Source organism: Anarhichas minor, unplaced genomic scaffold (assembly GCF_050575085.1).
Source record: "Anarhichas minor isolate MPS153535 unplaced genomic scaffold, ASM5057508v1 ptg000043l, whole genome shotgun sequence".
Lineage (NCBI taxonomy): Eukaryota > Metazoa > Chordata > Actinopteri > Perciformes > Anarhichadidae > Anarhichas > Anarhichas minor.
The window spans coordinates 4,618,697-4,637,295 of NW_027466489.1; the positions used below are offsets into that span (position 1 = coordinate 4,618,697).

The following is an 18,599-nucleotide window of genomic DNA, read 5'->3' on the forward strand; positions in this document are numbered from 1 at the left end:
AGATTAGAAGAAGAAACTATTCACGACTGCACATTCTGTATTGCGACATGTCGGAAAAAAAAGCTGGACGAAATGCGGCACAACTGAGCAATACTTAATGTTGTTTAGTTGTTAAAAGAGAAACTGACACGCCAGGCGTTTAACCAGGAGGTGAAAAGCAGTCACTGTCTTTCGGTGTAATATCAGTTTCCCCTTTTGACGCTTTTTGTACTGAAACACGTATTAAAACTGTGAAAATCAAAATAATAATTGGGGTTTCTCCTGTGAAACAACAACGAACTACACTAAACGCATTCTGTTTGCAGCGGGTTTGTCGAGTGATCCTGACCCAAAAAAAAGCGATGCTGGTCACCGTTTTCTGCGAGCCGAGGGATAGCCCAGAGACCACCTTTGCTCTAGATGTATCCCCAGAGCTGGAGCTGAGAGACTTCATAGCACTTTGTGAACTGGAATCAGGAATCCCAGCTGGGGAAATCCAGGTAAGACCCATGCTAGCTGTAGCCAGATAGCTAACGTAGCTAACGGCTAGCTAGCTCTGACTTGCTAGCATGAATCGGACGTTTGCTGTTTTGCTGGACGGGTTGTTGCGGAACTCCGTTTATCAACCAGCAGACAATTCTGCTGACTTGTGACCCCGACGGCAATTAACGGTTGCAAACGGTCGGCTTGCTGGGTATCCTTAAAATAGATACCGATAACCGAAAATCAAACTAGTGAAGCTAACCGTTAGACTGATTAACATATCGAGGACAAATGTTTTGGCTTAACGATTACGCGAAGTTTACCAAACTGACGTTAACTGGTTTTCTTATCGCTTTATTGTCCCAGATACGTTAATGTTACGTGAACGAGGGTCTAACGTTAACTCATGTGAGAGACGTTATATTGACAGAAATGATCTTCATAAAGTCTTGTTACCCCAACACGTTCCCCAGAGTTCAACAGTGATGGGTCATGGGGCGTGTGACTAAAATAATTGTTACATTAATAACAAGTTTTTAAGTTTATTGGGGAAGTGGAGTCATCATATTTTACGTTATTTTACGTTGTATTGGGGCTATGTCCGACAGGTACAGCATTACCTTCAACTCTATTTAGCTTGGGAGCAGTAGTTTAATTTTGATTGTAGCAAAATAGCATGTATTATGTAAAGAAAGTGAGGGGCACAAATTCACCTGAAACAAATACATTGCTACCATCACAGCAATATAGCCTTGTAGTTCTAGGATGTAAGTTTGTTGTTTTGTGTGTCATGTGGACCACTGAATTGGCTAGCCATTGAAACTATAGCCCTGACATCAACAGCTGTCTGGTTTACTTAATGAAAAGTAGATTTAGCAAAAGCAAGTGCCACCTCATGACTGCAGCATTTTGTAACAACTGTACCATTTGAGCTAATGAGCTAATATCCACATCATTACAACAGAAGCAAAACTTCAGTATGATGTTAAATTGAATTCTGTATTTCTCCATAAACAGATCACACATGTAGAACAGCCCCTAAAAGACCACACTCGTGCCTTGGGGACCTATGGTGTTAAGGATGGAGATGTGGTGGTTCTCAGGCAAGCTGACCGAAGGCCACCACCGACTCAGCCAGCCTTTCCAGGTAACACTCTTTGAAATTATTTAAAAGCTAATAATTTAGATCTGTTTCCAATTTCCTCTTAAGATGCAAATTACTGAATATGAAGGTGGTTTGATGTTTTTGCACAAGAAGACGGGTAATGGGTTGGGGTTTTGACTTTGAGACAGACATCAATTGAGATTCAGAAATAGGCAAGACAAATATATATATATATATATATAAATAAAAAAGATGAATGCATCATTTATTTAGTGAGTTTTTGTACATGCAAAATGCGTGTCTCTCACCATGTATCCTTTGTGCTCCTCAGGTCTGCCCCATATTGACTTCCGTTCCATCACAATCCCCGGCACCTCTTCTTCAACTAGTAATCGTGGTGCCATAAGGCTGCAACAGCAACAGACTTTACAGCCGCCTCAGCCGCAGTCGCAGCCGCCGCCTCAACAGCAGCCACAGCGCACCGCACAACCGTCCACGCCAATGGCCTTTCGTGGCTCCTCTCCTCAGGGGCTGGATGACCCTGCCTTACTCCAGCAGATGCTTTTATCCAATCCGCATGAGCTTTCACTCCTCAAGGAGCGAAACCCACCACTTGCTGAGGCCCTGCTGAGCGGAGACTTGGGTAAACAAACAAGAGCTGGCGCTGTTACAGGCCACGGTTTCTGTTTCTGGTCTTTTACTTGAGATGTGACGCAGTCGCGTTATTATAACTGTCTATTTTCTCAGAGCGTTTCACCAAAGTGCTGCAGGAGCAACAGCAGGATCGAGCCAAGAGAGAGCAAGAGAGGATCAGACTTCTGACTGCGGATCCTTTTGATTTGGATGCCCAGGCAAAGATTGAGGAGGACATCAGGTATGGTGTATATAGACTATAGATCTGTTGACCACTTGGGAATATTGATAACACAACATCTTCAGCACGGTCCAGCCTCAGTTTTACTTCCGTAACCAGATATTGTTATGCAATCATTTGTAATATGAAGATATTTTTAAAAGATAAAGCAGCTTACTCACGGCAATGAGGCAGCATGTTGTCATTCTTTTTAAAATATCACGTCTCTTATCCATGCATTTGTGCACATTCCAGGCAGCACAACGTGGAAGAAAACATGACCATTGCAATGGAGGAGGCCCCAGAAAGCTTCGGGCAGGTGGTCATGCTCTACATTAACTGCAAAGTCAATGGGCACCCTGTGAAAGCCTTTGTTGACTCAGGTAATGAGCATCACATTCTGATCCAATCTGTAGTTGTTATTGTAATTTTCTGGCCATGAACAACAATGGTACTTAAATGTTGGTGTGTTATGGTTGAGTTTTTGTTTGTGGCTTCACAGATGAATTAGATTTAGATACTGTACTCAAATAACAAACTGATTGCCATCGGCCTGCATATCTGTAAATTATAATCTATTTCAGCCGCTTGTATCTGTGATCTCGTTCCCCTTTGTGATATTTACAAGACCAGTTTGACTCTGAACAGAAATATGATGCACTAACTGTACTATCTGGATTTACACAGCCTTATATTCATTGCACAGGCTTTTTTTGGTTAGAAACAATCATTTAGTAGAGCCCTGACGTTCCTTGTTTTTAGGAGCCCAGATGACCATCATGAGCCAAGCGTGTGCTGAGCGCTGTAACATCATGCGGCTGGTGGACCGTCGCTGGTCCGGAATTGCCAAGGGAGTGGGCACCCAGAAGATCATTGGCAGAGTTCACTTGGGTGAGTGTGTTTCTTTTTGTGAAGTATTTTTTTGGAGCAACACTATGATAATGTCAAACTAGTCCCCAGCAAAACATTAAGGCATGATATTTCTGTCAACACTTACCAACAGTCAGACGAACTCTGCATGCAGTTTGAAACGGTTGGATAGCCTAGCTTAGCACAATTGCTCTATGTCTTTGAGTCCACTTCCTATTCACATTTATCCATGGTTATGGTTTAATTAAGTGTTGATTATGTTGTACAATGTGTGGGTATGAAATGGCTCAGAAGGAAACACTGTCAACGCAGTTTCTCAAATACAAAGTAAATACTTGCAGATATCCACAAACGAGCTTACCATTCAATGTACCTTTTTTAAAACTGCACGCAGAGATATAAAATGTGCCAGAGATGATCTGACTCTGAGTAGACAGAATCATTTTCCCTTGATCTCTTCCTTTTGCCTCCATTTTTAATTATCTGCACGACGTTTCTTGTGTAGTTTTGAATTGTGTCGTCTTGTTGCACTCATGTAGCTCAGGTCCAGATAGAGGGGGACTTCCTTCCGTGTTCTTTCTCCATCTTGGAGGACCAGCCGATGGACATGCTGCTTGGTCTGGATATGCTGAAGAGACATCAGGTGTGAGCCCCAATTCATCTGATCATTAATTGCATATTAGAGGTTTCCATTTTCTGTTCTCTGTTCACTGAATGTACAAGACAGTTGAAGAATGTCTGTGAGCATTATTTGTCCTAAATTTCTTGTAGTGTTCGATCGACCTGAAGAAGAACACGCTCCTAATAGGCACCACGGGCACCGAGACTCACTTCCTGCCTGAGGCAGAGCTGCCAGAGTGTGCCCGGCTGGCATACGGACCGGAGGGGCACGACGACGCCCGTCCAGACGAGCTAGCAGACAGAGAACTGGCAGAGGCACTTCAGAGGTCAATACATGAGAGCGGTAAGAAACAGTCTCTCATCTCTGCACTTCAGCCTGTTCTCGGCTCAGTTAGAACCACATGTGCATGCGCCACTTAAAGCTTCTTACTCTCAACCCCCATTTATGCAGTCATCTTAAATTTCAGTCACATGATCACTTAATGTCATCACCTCAGCAAATTACATAATGCTTTAGAATAAGATGAGGTCGGGAAATTGAGAGATGTCCGTCAGTAAAATCTAAACAAAAAGATAAATGAGTTCGTGGCTTAGATCAAGCTTCTTAAAGGGAAACGCATGATTGTGTTTGGCTTGTTTATGTATGTAGAGGGGCCTTTGGTTATGTGAAAGGCACATACTATTATTATTATTAGAAACTATTTCTATGTGATGGTTATTTAATGAACACTTCATTACCAATCTTTATCTCTATATGATAGTAAATTAGCAGACGTACCACAGAACAGTCTTGTTCTAGGTCTAGGCCTTTGCCTAGTTTTTAGCTGCTCTTTGTGGCTGTGATGTTGTCGTCATTTACCGTGTTTTTAAACGCATATCGAGAGGAACTTTGGAGAAAACACTGAAGCACCAATAGCGCTGATGGCTCCACTATAAGCAATCAGTGCTAATCAATAGCACTGAGCCGGATTGTGTCTCGTTGCAGAAGGTCAGCATGGACTGTTACATTTAGTCAGATTCTATCTGAAGGAGTTTGAGAACAGCAAGTGAAATGGACATCTAGTGCCAGTAGAAATGGAGGTGGGGGACTATCTTACACAGTAAATCAGTGAGATAGCAGCAGCACTATAGTATTGCATTTCATTTTTCAGAGGATAAAAGGTCTATCAGGTATTTATTTTACTGGATCAACACATAGCAGACATCCTTGATCGGTTGCTTTTTCTGTTAACAGTTTAAACGCACACTGTCACATTATTTAAGCATCTGTCCGAGGTTGACTGTAAGCAGGAAGTGGCGCCTTCTCCACCAGTTGGTGTGTTGTCGCTTTTGAGATGGTCAAAACACAACCATGCAAGTGTTTCCCTTTTTAATGCTTGTCAAGGCTTCCATTAACACTCGTGCTATTGCCATTGATACACGTAGTCTTTGTTATTGTTTCTATCAGCCAGTTATGGCTGCACATAGCAAATAGAATTCAAACAAAAAGCAGCAGCAATAAAGTTTCAGAGAATTTTCGGTGACTCTTTGTTACAGCAGCGATATTGGGGAAGGAGGCAATCCTCCACTAGAGAAGAGGCATCAATCAGTCTGGATTTGATTATCATGGTTGAGGGATTTTCCTCAAATGTCCTTCTAACTTCATCTCAATTGAGTTTCCTGAGGTTCAGTGACGGGTTATGTGATTACACTGTGACCTCTCTGTTCGGACACTTCTCACATGTGTGTGTGTGTGTGTGTGTGTGTGAAAAGGCTTTTAGGTTGATGCATGCTCTGTGTGTGTGACTGCTAACTTTCTCCATCCCTTTGCATGATGTGTGTGGTGTGCGCTCTAACCCCTGAGCAGGACAGCACTGATGCATTTGGAGACAGCTGGAGAGAGAGACCTACCAACCAGGTACTGCAAATTCATAAGTCCATTGCGAGTGCTAAGTCCATTGCTATTTATGTCTTTTATTTTGCTGTTGTTTTGCTGCTGGATTGTTTAAGTGATGTACTTTTGTTTCTAAGTATTCATGTATTTGTAACTGTTTATCATAGGAAAAAGTAGCACAGGTCACAAACTATGTAAATGCACACACCGGGTATTCATGAATAACACAACATATTTGTTTTAGGTTGTTTCCTTAAATGCGTATTACCCAAAGTAATGCTTCCAGAGGTGTCCACACACTGTCTCACTCCCGGTTGTATTTTCTCTTACAATAGACACTGCAGATGGACGAACTACCTCACCGCAGCCCCCACCATTTACATTACCCAGAACCTTAGACCAAGCGTCCTCATCCACCTCCTCTTCCCAAAGCCCTTCCTCTGGCCAGCCCCAAACCCTGGTTCGCTCTCAGTCCGACCCGGCCGCCATGGAGCAGGCCTCAGCACCAGGGCTGTGCCATGACCAACCTGGCCGCCAGGGGCTTCCTCAGCCTTCTTGCTCAGCAGAGGGTGCTGGTTTTACACCGAATCAGGTCCACCCTCACCCTCTGCCTGTCCATACTGACTCCAAAGTGCCCCCTGTGCCCAGTCCCCCAACAGACGTCCTCCGTACATGTACCCCTCCCGCGGAGGTCCAGCCTGGCCACACAGAGGGGAATACTGAATCAGATGAGGTGATGAACAGCCCCGTGCTCCCCCATCCTGAGGAACTTTCCCCCATTCAACCCATGGAGCAGGAGGCCACTGAGTCGTACACCGCTGACGCCACAGAAGCCTGTCTGAGTGTTCTGAGCCAACCGGACTCGGTTGAAATGGAGTCCCCCACTGCCTCCCAGGGCAAGATGTCGTCTGAGAGGGACCAGCCTGAAGGAGAGCACTGCTCCAGCTCCGACAGCATCCCGTCGCTGGCAGCCGCTCTGATGGAACTTCACGAGCTGCTGGTATCCAACAACCGCGCTCAGTCCCAAAACCGCAGCGCCTCCTGCTCCCCCTCACAACCACTCAAACAGGAAACGGAGGAAGTGTCCCCCGAGCCGTGTACCCCCACGCCCGAAAACACCCAGCGGATCTCCTCTACTGCCATCTCAGCCGGTGCAGAAACAAACGATGCCAAAGCCAACCATGCTGCTGCTGTGTCTGATGAGGGACCATCGAAGTGTCTTGTGCCTGACCTCTCTGGCCAGGATACAGCAGAGACTGTGGAGGGACAAGGACCACCGCAGTGTCCAGATGGCTTCGTCGAGAGGAGGGCAGATAGGTGCGGGCAAGATGACGCAAATAACATCAGCCGTTTTGAGCCTGAGCCAGAGGTTCCTCCTGATCCGGCAGGGGACCTGGAGTTCAGGGAACCTCCTGAGGGACAGCAGGGGAGAGGGGTTGCAGACGGACGAGCCTCTGGCACAAACACCCCAGACAATCCTGGCCTCCAAACTGAGGACACTTTTCTCAGCCCCCTGTCCATGGCAGTGGGCTCACCTGAGGAAGTCTCTAGCGCCTCCTCCCCCTCTTCCCCTCCACTTGCTCAGGCTCCCCAGCTTACACCTCCAGCCCCACTTCTCCCTTCTCCGCATCCCTTTATAGAACAATTTCCAGCTGAGCACATCCAGAGAATCCAGGCAGCAGGGTTTTCTGCCAGGGAGGCTGCAGAGGCACTGGAACAAGCCCATGGGGTTGTGGAGCTAGCTCTGCTGGCACTACTAGCCCGCAGTATCACTGTGCCCACCAAGACTCATAACTAGTCATGCGAGTCCTCAGCCTCCCAATTCAGCATCTGTCTTATTTATACCTTGTTACAGAACCCGATGTCTCAGTCCCTTCTTAGCAGGGAGCACGTATAAACACAGGGAAATGCTGTGTCTTGGTTCGTCGTACAGAATATCCAAGAACAAAAAAGGACAACTGGTAATACGTTTCTGGATATTGCAGATATGTGAGGTGTGTTTGCATGCAGATGTTTTGGGTGGCCACCCATTTCATTGGTTTTTAGAAATTTGGTATGGTAGATTGATTTATTTTTTCTTGTTTTATCGTCCAACGTTGACACATTAAATGCCCAATGTATGATTGATTATTTAGCCACTGAACATTATTATAATTTCACCTTTAATATGTTTCATAAAACTATTGTCTAAGTTGTGGAGCATCAATAAAAAAAAAACTTAAAGTGGAGTAGCGTTAGTCCTACTCACCGTTCCAGAATAACACTGGTGAGCTGTAGATCATTCAGCACAAATATGGATATTTGAAGCTGATGAATAAAGCACCGTGTTGATGTTTATGTTCGTAGCCCCTTCACAATGATGGAAAAGCTAGTGTGGGAACTGTAACAGTTCAGAAGGGCTACTTTTCAAATCATTTCTCCAGATAAGTGGAAGCCACATTTATCACACCAAAATATCAATAGAGCCACAAGTGAGTTTGTGTTCAGAGATGGCATTTTTCAATTCAGTATGTGTATTACAGAAGGTTTATTGTACTGTATGTATTATGTTCCACAGTTGGAACATTTTGCAATGTGTAGTTACAAAACTGTTTGTAGCTCCTGTTCAGAAAGTCCTTTTTATTTTGTGTCAAATCCTCAGTGTGTGTTCATACCTTAAGCCCATCCATTTTCATTTGTAATCTGTTAGAATATTGCCATGTCAATACATCATATAAAGGATTTTAATGGTTTTATTTGAGTCATATTCCAACAATATTCAGACAATTGAATTATCTACTTTTATCTTGTATGAAATTTTAAATTGCAAATAAAATGGAGCTAGTATTGGTACACTGTGTGAATTCACTTTTTTACTTCCTCCTAAGTAAGTCTGATTAGAGCTGCACTTGAATAATCATGTCATAAAATAATTTCTGTATATAAACAGTGGCAGCAACGACAAAATCAATTTACCCAACTACACCAGGGTTGCAGTCAGAAGTCCTTTTTGCTTAGGAAGGTTCCTGACTGAGTGAAATGACCCGGCAGTATCTAAGTGGCCGCCATGATAAGAGCTGTTCGAATTCTCTAAATGCTCAGGAAAGGGGCTTCAATGCGTCCTTTATTAGCTCCTTTAGCAAAGGAAAGTAGATAATTCCGCCCCACAATTCCTTGCGGCGGAAACATTTAAGGTGACTCACCATTCGGCCGTCCATGAAAACAAACGATATGCCTATCTTGAACAGGTTTAACAATTATACTCATACAGTCATAAACTAATGGGATTTATGTTGAAGAATATGAACAGACGGTTCATTTTGTGTGTTTATTTACCTCGAACATGTAACAAATCTGTTTAAAAAAAAAAAAGAATGCGAAGTAAAAGGAACAGTAAATATACCAAATTCTTGTTCTCAATAACAAGAAGCATCCATAAAAAAACAAAAACAAGCTAGGCCTATGATATGATAGCAAAATATAACCAAACCGTTGAATCTACATTATTGCACAAAGGATAAATTGATATTGAACAGTTCATTGATGCACATGAGTGAATTGTTTCTACTGAAGCAGTGTTGATCGTTAAGTGTGACAGCAGCAGGAAGGAAGGAGCTCTTTATAAAGACTGCATGCAATTGGGTATCAGATTTCATGGGATCATGTTTTAGTTGCCCTTTTTGTAGTCCTCCTCCGTTGTAGTTTCACCATGGCGGACCTACGTCAGTGACATCCGCTGTCGCATCATGACGTAGCTTAGTGAAAGTGGAGTCGGATTCTCTGAACACCACGTTGTCTTTTCCAAACTCCTCATGAATTCTCCTTCACATCTTTTCCTTGAACCCATGATGTTTTCCTTAAAGGTCAAGGAAAAGTGGTTAGGAATAGACGTTAGGAGGTCATTTTTTGACTTTTCGACTGCAGCCCAAGTGTTTGATGCAGCAGGAAACAAACAATGAATGCAACAATACTGATGTCAAACTGCGACTTTGTAACGTTACTGACAATTTACATTCAAAGCAAAATGTTTTTCCAGATTAATGGTTCATTTAATGTTTTTGAGGTGTTCACAAGCTCACAAACCACCAACCAGTTTTTTCCCCAACTGTGAGAAGCTCTTCCATTTCCTTAGTGCCGTGCATTGTGGGAAAATGGTGTCACCAATTGTATTTTTCCCTATCTGAAGTTCCCATAGCCAAAGGTGATGTCGACAAAGTGATTGTTTTGTTCAACTAAAAACCCCAAATATTACATTTACCACCATAAAAAACCAGCAGGCCACCATTCAGTCAGTTTGAAGTATACTGAGATGGGGAAAAAGCTAGCGTACGAAAAGCAGATTGCCAGAAGCTTTAAAAAAAAAAAAAAAAAAAAGAGCCACACCTGGTTCCAGTTTGTGTGATTGCTGCTCAGACTGCATACGAGGGTGTAGCTCTGGGGCAAATGAAGGACGCTTCAGTAGATAAACAGCCACTTTTCTGACTTGTTCAGGGTTTTAAAAGAAAGAGTCTTGGGGGCAGCTTCATGTGAGAGAACAGTTCCAAACAGAAGCATTATGGCTCAATTTGACGGCACAAATGAAAACAGCCACTGTTTGAAGAGCAGCCGTATCACTAATCTACACTGCTACTTTGGAGATAGTCCTACAGTGAATAATTTGATTTCACAGATACAAACCATAAGGACAAGAGAGGTGCAATCCAACAGCGCTCAGGACTGTGGAGGTCTTGGTGAGAGCAGTGACTCTGTCAACCAGCTTGAGGATTGCAGGTAAGGACCACATGGTGCCTCTAGAAAATGTCAGTAAACTTTGTGTGTAGGATTACGACGAATAAATGTCTTTGCCCTTTTTTAGTCCTCCCACAGACATATCTTCAGCTCTCCGGTCAGTAGCTTTAATGCCAAAATTGGATTTGAAAGAAATACTCAGTCCACATAGGCTCAAGCTGTTCTCAGGACCTGGACTTAAGGAGGACTATCACATTTTGTCTCCATTAGATGATCAGGATAAAAGTACAGACGGGTAAGAGAGGCTTTAAATCTTTATGCGCTTTAAAATCTTTCATACTTTTAACTAAATGTGGCCTGCTCAACAGACTCAGGGCAGCAGATCCAGCTGAGGAGGAAGAACTGAGTGTATCGTTCCAGTCAAAGTTCATTCATCGTTGTAAGTTTACCTTTTTCTTTGGGCCTTGTTGTCAGTCACTGAATAGTGTAACAATTACAGGAATGTAAAGTGCCTTGTCTGCATTTCTTCCTTTGCTCTGCAGTCCCACTGTATCAGGACTACTTTCTGCAGGCGCTGAACGATGATCTGCAAAGACTGAACAAGACCTTTGAGTCTGGTCAGATAACACCCCGACATCTGTCTGGTGTGCAGTCTCTATTTGCTGCTCAATGCTTCTCTGTGGCAACACCCCTTCAATTACACCCTCCGGAAGCGACTCAGTCCCCACCTTCACCTCAACCTGTCAGGGCGACTCCATGTACCCTTTGGCAAGATCTAGAAGAGGTGAAGGAATCTGGTCTGCTCAGCATCTTGACAACCAGGGAGATTCGCCTTCAGGAGGTGTGGAAAGCTTTATATTTCATGTTTTAAACTTCATTATGACCAGTATGTTGCAGTCTTCTCTAATTAAAACCAAATGATATTAAAATTACAAATAGGATTATTAAAAAAATGAACAAGACAGAAGAGTAGAAAAATGATTGTCCTTGTGACACTGTAATCCTCATTAAACCAGAAAACTAATGTGGAGGGACAACTACTCTATTTACCACTAGTCTCATTTTAAGTGTTAACACAGTATATAGGCTGTACTTGTGTATTACAGGATGAGTCTGATGTTTGTATGTTGTCAACAAATCCCAGGAAAAGACTTAAGTGCATCTCTTGATACACTCTGGTGCGTACGGCCTCTGCATCCATTCCTCTTTAAAGGCTCACTAACTTCATAAACGACATTTTCAACGACGAAATAGGTCTTACACGTTATGCATTTTTAACAATGGAGGTTTATGACAGAGCGGAATAAGCTTTGACTACACGGGCAATACCTGTTAGTAGGATAAATTCGTTTTTTTCGTGACAGAGAAAGTTGAATAAAAACATCTCTAGAAATCCTTAATTCTTGTTCTCTCGTTTTCCTCCTCTGAAGACGATGTTCGAGTTAATCGGCTCTGAAGCGTCGTACCTAAGGAGCCTTGGAGTTGCTGTCAATCATTTCTATGCATCGAAGGCACTGAAACAGACCCTGACTCAAATGGAGCATCACATTTTGTTTTCCAACATTCGTGGTGTGATGGCAGCCAGTGAAAAGTGAGGGCTCCACATACCTGTACCTCTTATTAGTTTGAACTGGTTTTGTGAGTGTGTATGCTGAGCTGGTGTCTTCCTGTCTCTAGGGTTTTCATAGATTTGGAAAAACGACTGACAGAGGGTGTGTCAATATCTCAGGTCGGAGACATTGTGCTGCAGCACTGCTCCAAGTTCCACAGCCTCTATGTGCCATATGTGACGAACATGATGTACCAAGAGCGTCTTTTCAGCCACCTGCTGTAAGTCTCTGTACTGGTAGCCTACTCGCCACACCAACCAATAAGACCTATTCAATGGTATCTCTGTTTTCTTTTTTTTTTCCAAGGCAGCAGAACAGAGACTTTCTGAATTCACTCAAGGAGCTTGAGAGTGACCCAGTGTGTCAAAGACAGCGCCTGAAGTCATTCATTGTCCTTCCCTTTCAGAGAATTACTCGTATTAAACTCCTCCTCGAGGTAGGCATCTGATGATATTTGAATCATATTCATCCAAATGTATATTTTGAACTTGTATGACACGTTACAAAAGTCCACTAAAGGCTTCTGTTGGGTTTTCTTTCATTTCAGAGCATCCTGAAGCTGACTGAACCAGACTCTGACTCAATTTCAAATCTTAAAAAAGCAATAGAAGCGATCCATGAGGTAATGCAGTTTTACATTCAAGTGTTCAAAGCTGCACATTCATACTAAGACAGAACTGAACAGGGGAATGAGCTTGTTGTTGGAAGTGAGCTGAGCAGATGAATTGCCATTTAAAATATCTTTGCTCTGACCAGATGGTGACAGAGTGCAACAATCGGGTCCGAGAAATGAAACAAATTGAGGAACTGGTCTGCCTGGAAATGCTGCTGGACTTCGGCAAAGTTAAGGTGACAAGTGTCCTTTTGTTTCTCTCAAACTAAATTCATTGCTATCTGCAGGTTACATAAGGGAATAAAGTCTGCGATACATTCTAACTGCCTCTTCCTCCGTCCAGTTAGTCCCTCTGGTTGTAAGCGGGCGTTTTCTGGTGCACCAGGGTCCCATGAGACAGCTGACTGTGGAGGTCACTTACCGCCCAAGAATGTCATTCATGAGTATCTACCTCCACCTCTTCAATGACCTTTTGATCATCTCCTCGAAAAAGTATTTCACCAGATTGCAAACAGGCGCAATTAACTACCGATTTTAAATTTTTAACACCATAACCTAATTTCTTATTTGGTAATTCACTGAATTGTCCTCACATTGTTGTTTGCCTTCAAACCACACTGTTTTCTCTCTCTGCAACATGTCAGGGCTCCGATGTTCACAGTTATGGATCATGCATCGGCCTCACATGTGCACGTTCAGCATCTGAAGGCTGAGGTCCTGGGTCTACCCCCAAACTCCTTCCTGTTGCATCTCTCCCAGAGTCACACCGGACACCCGACCGCCATGATACTTGTTGCAAACACAAGGTACAGGTCGACATCTTCTATATCTTTAGTCTTTTTTTTTTTTTTTTTTGACTAATGACTAATGCATCTCCTGAAGCAGCCATTCATCTATCTGGGATTCTTGTCTGATTATTTTTCGCAGGTCCGATAAAGAGGAGTGGATGAATGCGCTGTCGTCTAAACAGTGATGGAAACATGATTCTATACAAAACAAACTAATGCCGTTTTTAACTTGCACATTACTAATGCATTTTAATAATGCATTTTAATAATTTGTTAACTTTATATACACTTGACTGCACTTAATAATTTTGATAATGGCACCATACATGACAATAAGGATTCCAACATGCACTGAGATTGTCACAATAAACCAACACGCATGTAAGGGGATGTTTTGGGGTTTTTTATATTGTGAATATAGTTTTCCACTTGTATTAAAATGACTTCTTTTAAGCAATGTGCCTTTTTTATTTCATTTTTTTTTTTTTAAATGACAGTCACATCAGCCTAATACAACAAACGCATGCTTTAACTGAGTAAAGATATTAACAAGAGAACTTGACATAAGCAGCCCCTGTTCATCTCAATGTGAAATACTGAATAAATATTGAATACAATATCTCTCAGCGGCCGATATTTTGATTGTGTGTTGGTGCACACCTTTACACATAGGGAGTTCTTAATCTATGGCAGGAGATTCTAATGAGCCTGCAGTTGACTTAAGGAAGAGGAGCAAATCTGAATGGTTAGTTGAACACATCTGGTCTAGGCAGCCCACAAAATCTGACTTTATCTTATTTCAGTTTGTGGGTTGGTAGGCACTCCCGATACGCTGCTGTTTGTGCACAAGCACTGAGAAAGTGATTTTTTTTTTTTTTTTCATGATATGTCCACTTAAAGTAGAGTCCCTGTGTCCAGCTGTGAACGACGGTTGTCTGATCCAGCTGTAACACAGTCCTGATGCCACAGGTTCTCCGCCAGGCAGTTGAGAAGTGGGGCTACGTCACCCAGCCCGTCACTGACCTCCCCGCCCACGCGCAGCACTCGTAAGTTCCACGTCTCCTGGAAGTCCCTCACGTCTCTCTCCGGCACATCACAGTGCATGAAAAGGTCAAATCTGAAGGAAACCTTGAGGACAAATGCTCATCTCTGTATTGATATAGTGGCTATAAAGTAAGCCCGTGACTATAACTGTCAGAAAATCAACATTCAGGTTTTAAGAAAATAGAACACAAGAGGATACTTGGTGCCAACCACCAATTTCACAGATGTCCCAGTCCATTTAGCAATTTGATTTGACAAATCGTCAAAGGACGTTCTGTCAGTGAAGGAGAATAGGAAAAGGACGGCATCCACCTGCTCCTTACAGGCCTGGAAGACACGGAACAGTGACTTTACAAAACGTTTGGTAGGTGGTGTTAGGGTATTTATTTTGATATAGAATAATGTGAGCGTAGTCATTTTTCTGTTTCTGTTATAACTCAATACAATGTGTTTTGTGAAAACACTATTTTATACATACTGGAAGCAAATGGTCAAATCTACGCAAGGTGTTCTCTCCACAGTCCCAGAGCTGCAGCCGGAAGAAAAGCACTCTACCATTCTCTCTCAACTTCACGGGCCAGTACACCACCGTCGTTTCAATACCTTGAGGAAAAGATTCATTGAACGAATATTTGTGCGATCTCATTAGCCTTCAGGTTGAAGAGTTAATTGTGTAATTCCCTCTAAAAGCAACTGACTCGCATTGATTGTGGACCTACCTGTGGTTTCATAGTGCAAGTTAGGAATATTCAGGCCTGCAAGACGTGCAGCGAGAGCAGTTTTCCCGACTCCACTCTTGCCAGAGATGAAGATCTTATAGTGAACTGTGTCCACAGCTACGTGTGGGGGCATCACTGGAGACTCCAAGAGGCCTGTAAAACAAGTTGGAAAAGGGCCGTCTAAATATTTACTTCTGTGTACTGCTTGGAATTCATACTTTCTACATGGACCTACATGATGTGCTGGTCAAAGATCACAGTGCAACTCTTAAAAGGGCTTAAAAGTACGGTGTTAATATTCTACATGACAGCATGGACACAGCAAAAAGTCTCTTATTTTATACAAATCTTGGATGTCTAAAACAATAATTAACACATAAACAATCCTAGGCTGTTTTGTTATGTCATCTTGTTTTTGGTGATTTCATGTGGATTGTGCAGTAAAACGGTACACTAAAACACTGAGTCAGGCTTGTATCTTATTATTTTCTTTACATTGTTCTGTTTTATTTGTTTAGCCTCAATATAGTGTTTGCAAATGCTACCAACTCTCCCTACATCTAGGGTTCATGATGACAAAACCAACATGTCTTTAAAAATATTTTAAATAGTGTCCCACTCAAATTATGATGAAATTAGAATAAACGTATCTTGTTAAGTATGATAAGTAGCAGCATGTTGAACGTTTTCTTAGTCTCAAATATGTAACAGTTACTGTAGAACAAATTTCCTGAAATACTTTGTGTCATCAAAGCCCGGGTAACACGTGTTGCATTTGAAAATCCATTATTTAACAAAGACGTAACAGTTTATTTGTCATACCGAAGTTTTTCCGTCTCTTCTTGTGTAGAATTTTGCTGAAATATTCTTTGCTGTCTTTACATTGATGCCAGTCAGCTACTACGATTGATCCGGAGGAAGGAGCAGCTTGAGCCATGTTGTTATCGCTCGTGACGCTGCTCAGCTACAGTTAGCATCACACTGCTGACGTCAGTTTATTTAATCAAACAAGTCAGACTGTAGCGGAACAAGACAGCCCGTCAAACCGGTGTTAGTGTTACAATAAACAGTCTTTTCTCATCATAAAGTGCCTTAATAATATAAATTATTGTCGCCAAATAGCATTTGAAGCATCAAAGTGCAGCCAGCTGATAAAAACTTCCGTAAACAAAGCGTCTCCATGGGCAGCAACCTGACAGGAAACCCCTACGTCACTTCCGTTAGCGACTGCAATTCGTGATGATGGTCTGGTTCTCCAGAAAGTCGTTAATTTCGTATTTTTTCAAGGCACTAACCTGTCGTTTTTGGACGAAAACAAAAAGCCTGAATTCAAGAAGCAATCCCGACTGTGAATACACTTTAGACAGTAAGCCTCATAGAGTTGCAACAGATGTAATGATAACGTTTCAGTTGAGATGTTAAAAAAGGTTGTGAACGTTATTTTAAACAGTCATTTACAGGTTGCTGTGCCGTCTACCACTGTGTGGCCTTGATTGTCCCATCATGTTAACAAGAGTGTTATAGAATATCCCATTTTTATACAGCATTTGCAATGTTGTTGGGTTCAAGTGCACTTGAAGGGGATTTTTCCGGTAGTACGTGAATGGTGCATTGGTTCTCTTCGCCCACCGCCAGAGGTCGCTAAACTCCAGCGTTGAAACGTTAAATGCAAGGAGGAAATATTAGGCATTATTAAAAACAATACCCTGTGAGCTCTGACAGTCTGGACCCCACTGCTCCCCGTCGTTATGGTCACAGATATGGGGTCCACACTCGATGGTAGTTTGCATTGGTGGGCACATTGGTGACTGTGCTATCTTCTCTCAGCTGCATAAGGATTGAGAATATAAGGAAGGCATACATTATTGGTGTGGGAAGCTTACACCCAGAAGTGTTTAATTTTACACATTTAACATTGTAAGCAATTCAATTCAATTTATTTTGTATAGCCCAAAATCACAAATTTGCCTCTGAGAGCTTTACAATCTGTACACATGCGACATCCTTTGTCCCACTTAGGTAAAGTTAGAAAGATATTGACAGATTCGGACTTCCCGGTTCAATAAATCGTTAACGAAACGTTGCTAAAATACAAACGATACCTCCCTGTAACCGTAATGAGGTAGACAACAAGCTACAACCTTAATTTAATTAAATCGGGCCGTCTTACGGGTTCCTTCGAGCTGCACAATCTGCATTGGTCTCAATGAGCGGCCGGCTGCGAGACGAGTGCGCAGGGACCGTCTACAAAGTGCAATGCGGAAAATACCTACTACAACAATATTCAATAGCTTCACTGTCATGCAATGTAATGTAACCAAAATCACTTCACACATCAATGGGCTCCTCCTTGTTGTACTACAAGTGTTATTTTGAAAAAATATGATTTTAATACATTTTAGTGAATATTTATTGAAAATAATAATCAATAGCTTTACTGTTGATAAGTGCAGCATGACCAAAATGGTGTCTTGTATGCAGGAGGGCAAAGCGTTCACCAGCTTCTTCATGTGTGAGTCCACAAAGATTTGAGACTTGAGATGAATCCTCATATAATAACTTGTTCAGCTGTTACTATTTAGTTTGGATACAACTTGTTGTATTTCTTATTTCAACCACAAGATGGTGCCATGATATTAAAACCATATACACACGTGACAAGTTGATGCCGGTGATACATGTTATGGTTTGATCACCAGCGATGTGATTCTATTATAGGATGCCTTGTTATGTGCGAACATGTTTTTGGAAATATAAAAAGCGGTTTGTAACTTTGTGAACAAGTGTATGTGTGTGCTGTCCTCCTCCTTCAGCCAGACAAGAGTTCCAGCAGCAGCACAGGTTTGATGAGGTTGAGTTGTTTTTTTGTTTGAAATTCACAAGGCTTCATAAAACTCTTTTAAAAAAAACAACAAAAAACAGGTCAAACATGCTTTGTATAAAAAGCAAAACAAATGAATATATACATGTATATATCTATCGGTCTTTATTTTTCTGACCTATAAATTCTCTGTCTCTACATGTCTGCTGAGGTGATCGTGAATCTTCAAAGAAAAGACTTTGACCTTTCCCCATACAGGCTGAGGAAGTGGATTGTCTCTATCTATCCGACTGTATCTACAGCATGGATCCAAGATAGGTAATTCTAATCTTCCTTGTGTCTGATGAAAGTGTTACTCTTTTATACTCTACATAGTCCCACTTGGTGTGTGTGTGTGTGTGTGTGTGTGTGTGTGTGTGTGTGTGTGTGTGTGTGTGTGTGTGTGTGTGTGTGTGTGCCTGAATGATTCAGCTGCACTGGATGACACGGATTGTAGATATTCAATGTGTCAGA

The 18,599-nt window shown here is 42.2% G+C and overlaps 4 protein-coding genes across 7 annotated transcripts in view; 3 read left to right on the top strand and 1 right to left on the bottom strand.

The window, feature by feature from the left end:
- On the top strand, window positions 1-8,616 carry ddi2 (DNA-damage inducible protein 2). 3 transcript variants are annotated; one of them, XM_076111123.1, is made up of 11 exons: window positions 1-150; window positions 306-479; window positions 1,480-1,609; window positions 1,899-2,210; window positions 2,315-2,441; window positions 2,676-2,803; window positions 3,183-3,311; window positions 3,830-3,933; window positions 4,062-4,254; window positions 5,758-5,808; window positions 6,120-6,274. In XM_076111123.1, the coding sequence occupies exons 2-10, from the start codon at window positions 342-344 to the stop codon at window positions 5,766-5,768; spliced, it is 1,272 nt and encodes a 423-aa protein (XP_075967238.1). In that variant the 5' UTR covers window positions 1-150; window positions 306-341; the 3' UTR covers window positions 5,769-5,808; window positions 6,120-6,274. The 3 variants fall into 3 exon arrangements, with proteins under 3 accessions (XP_075967238.1, XP_075967239.1, XP_075967237.1); XM_076111124.1 differs by having other exon boundaries at window positions 62-174; XM_076111122.1 differs by lacking the exons at window positions 1-150; window positions 306-479; window positions 1,480-1,609; ... (4 more) ...; window positions 3,830-3,933; window positions 4,062-4,254 and having other exon boundaries at window positions 4,268-5,808; window positions 6,120-8,616.
- A 131-nt stretch (window positions 8,617-8,747) lies between these two features.
- Window positions 8,748-16,040, top strand: LOC142970706 (rho guanine nucleotide exchange factor 19). The gene is made up of 12 exons (XM_076111121.1): window positions 8,748-10,533; window positions 10,619-10,786; window positions 10,860-10,930; window positions 11,034-11,332; window positions 11,922-12,082; window positions 12,169-12,321; window positions 12,408-12,537; window positions 12,649-12,723; window positions 12,858-12,950; window positions 13,058-13,206; window positions 13,359-13,520; window positions 13,642-16,040. Exons 1-12 carry the CDS (start codon window positions 10,319-10,321, stop codon window positions 13,685-13,687), a joined length of 1,722 nt encoding a protein of 573 aa, XP_075967236.1. The 5' UTR covers window positions 8,748-10,318; the 3' UTR covers window positions 13,688-16,040.
- On the bottom strand, window positions 12,819-16,460 carry cplane2 (ciliogenesis and planar polarity effector 2). The gene is made up of 5 exons (XM_076111130.1): window positions 16,088-16,460; window positions 15,266-15,418; window positions 15,025-15,149; window positions 14,746-14,873; window positions 12,819-14,619 (listed from the first exon to the last, which is right to left on the bottom strand). The coding sequence occupies exons 1-5, from the start codon at window positions 16,200-16,202 to the stop codon at window positions 14,397-14,399; spliced, it is 744 nt and encodes a 247-aa protein (XP_075967245.1). The 5' UTR covers window positions 16,203-16,460; the 3' UTR covers window positions 12,819-14,396.
- h6pd (hexose-6-phosphate dehydrogenase (glucose 1-dehydrogenase)) overlaps window positions 16,443-18,599 on the top strand; it is a 32,029-nt gene continuing 29,872 nt past the window's right edge. Inside the window, exons 1-2 of one of the 2 annotated variants that reach the window (XM_076111117.1) lie at window positions 16,443-16,631; window positions 18,079-18,404. The gene's annotated coding sequence lies outside the window, so the exon portion shown is untranslated. Of the gene's footprint in view, window positions 18,405-18,599 lie in introns of both variants that reach the window. The other variant, XM_076111116.1, reaches the window with a different exon arrangement.

Coding starts and splice junctions, on each gene's coding strand:
- ddi2 (XM_076111122.1), top strand. CDS start 6,272: ATGGAGCAGGCCTCAGCACCAGGGCTGTGCCATGACCAACCTGGCCGC.
- LOC142970706 (XM_076111121.1), top strand. CDS start 10,319: ATGGCTCAATTTGACGGCACAAATGAAAACAGCCACTGTTTGAAGAGC. Junction 10,931..11,033: donor GTCAAAGTTCATTCATCGTT/GTAAGTTTACCT, acceptor TTTGCTCTGCAG/TCCCACTGTATCAGGACTAC. Junction 12,322..12,407: donor CGTCTTTTCAGCCACCTGCT/GTAAGTCTCTGT, acceptor TTTTTTTCCAAG/GCAGCAGAACAGAGACTTTC.
- cplane2 (XM_076111130.1), bottom strand. CDS start 16,202: ATGGCTCAAGCTGCTCCTTCCTCCGGATCAATCGTAGTAGCTGACTGG. Junction 15,150..15,265: donor CTTGCACTATGAAACCACAG/GTAGGTCCACAA, acceptor CTTTTCCTCAAG/GTATTGAAACGACGGTGGTG. Junction 14,874..15,024: donor GATTTGACCATTTGCTTCCA/GTATGTATAAAA, acceptor CGTGTCTTCCAG/GCCTGTAAGGAGCAGGTGGA.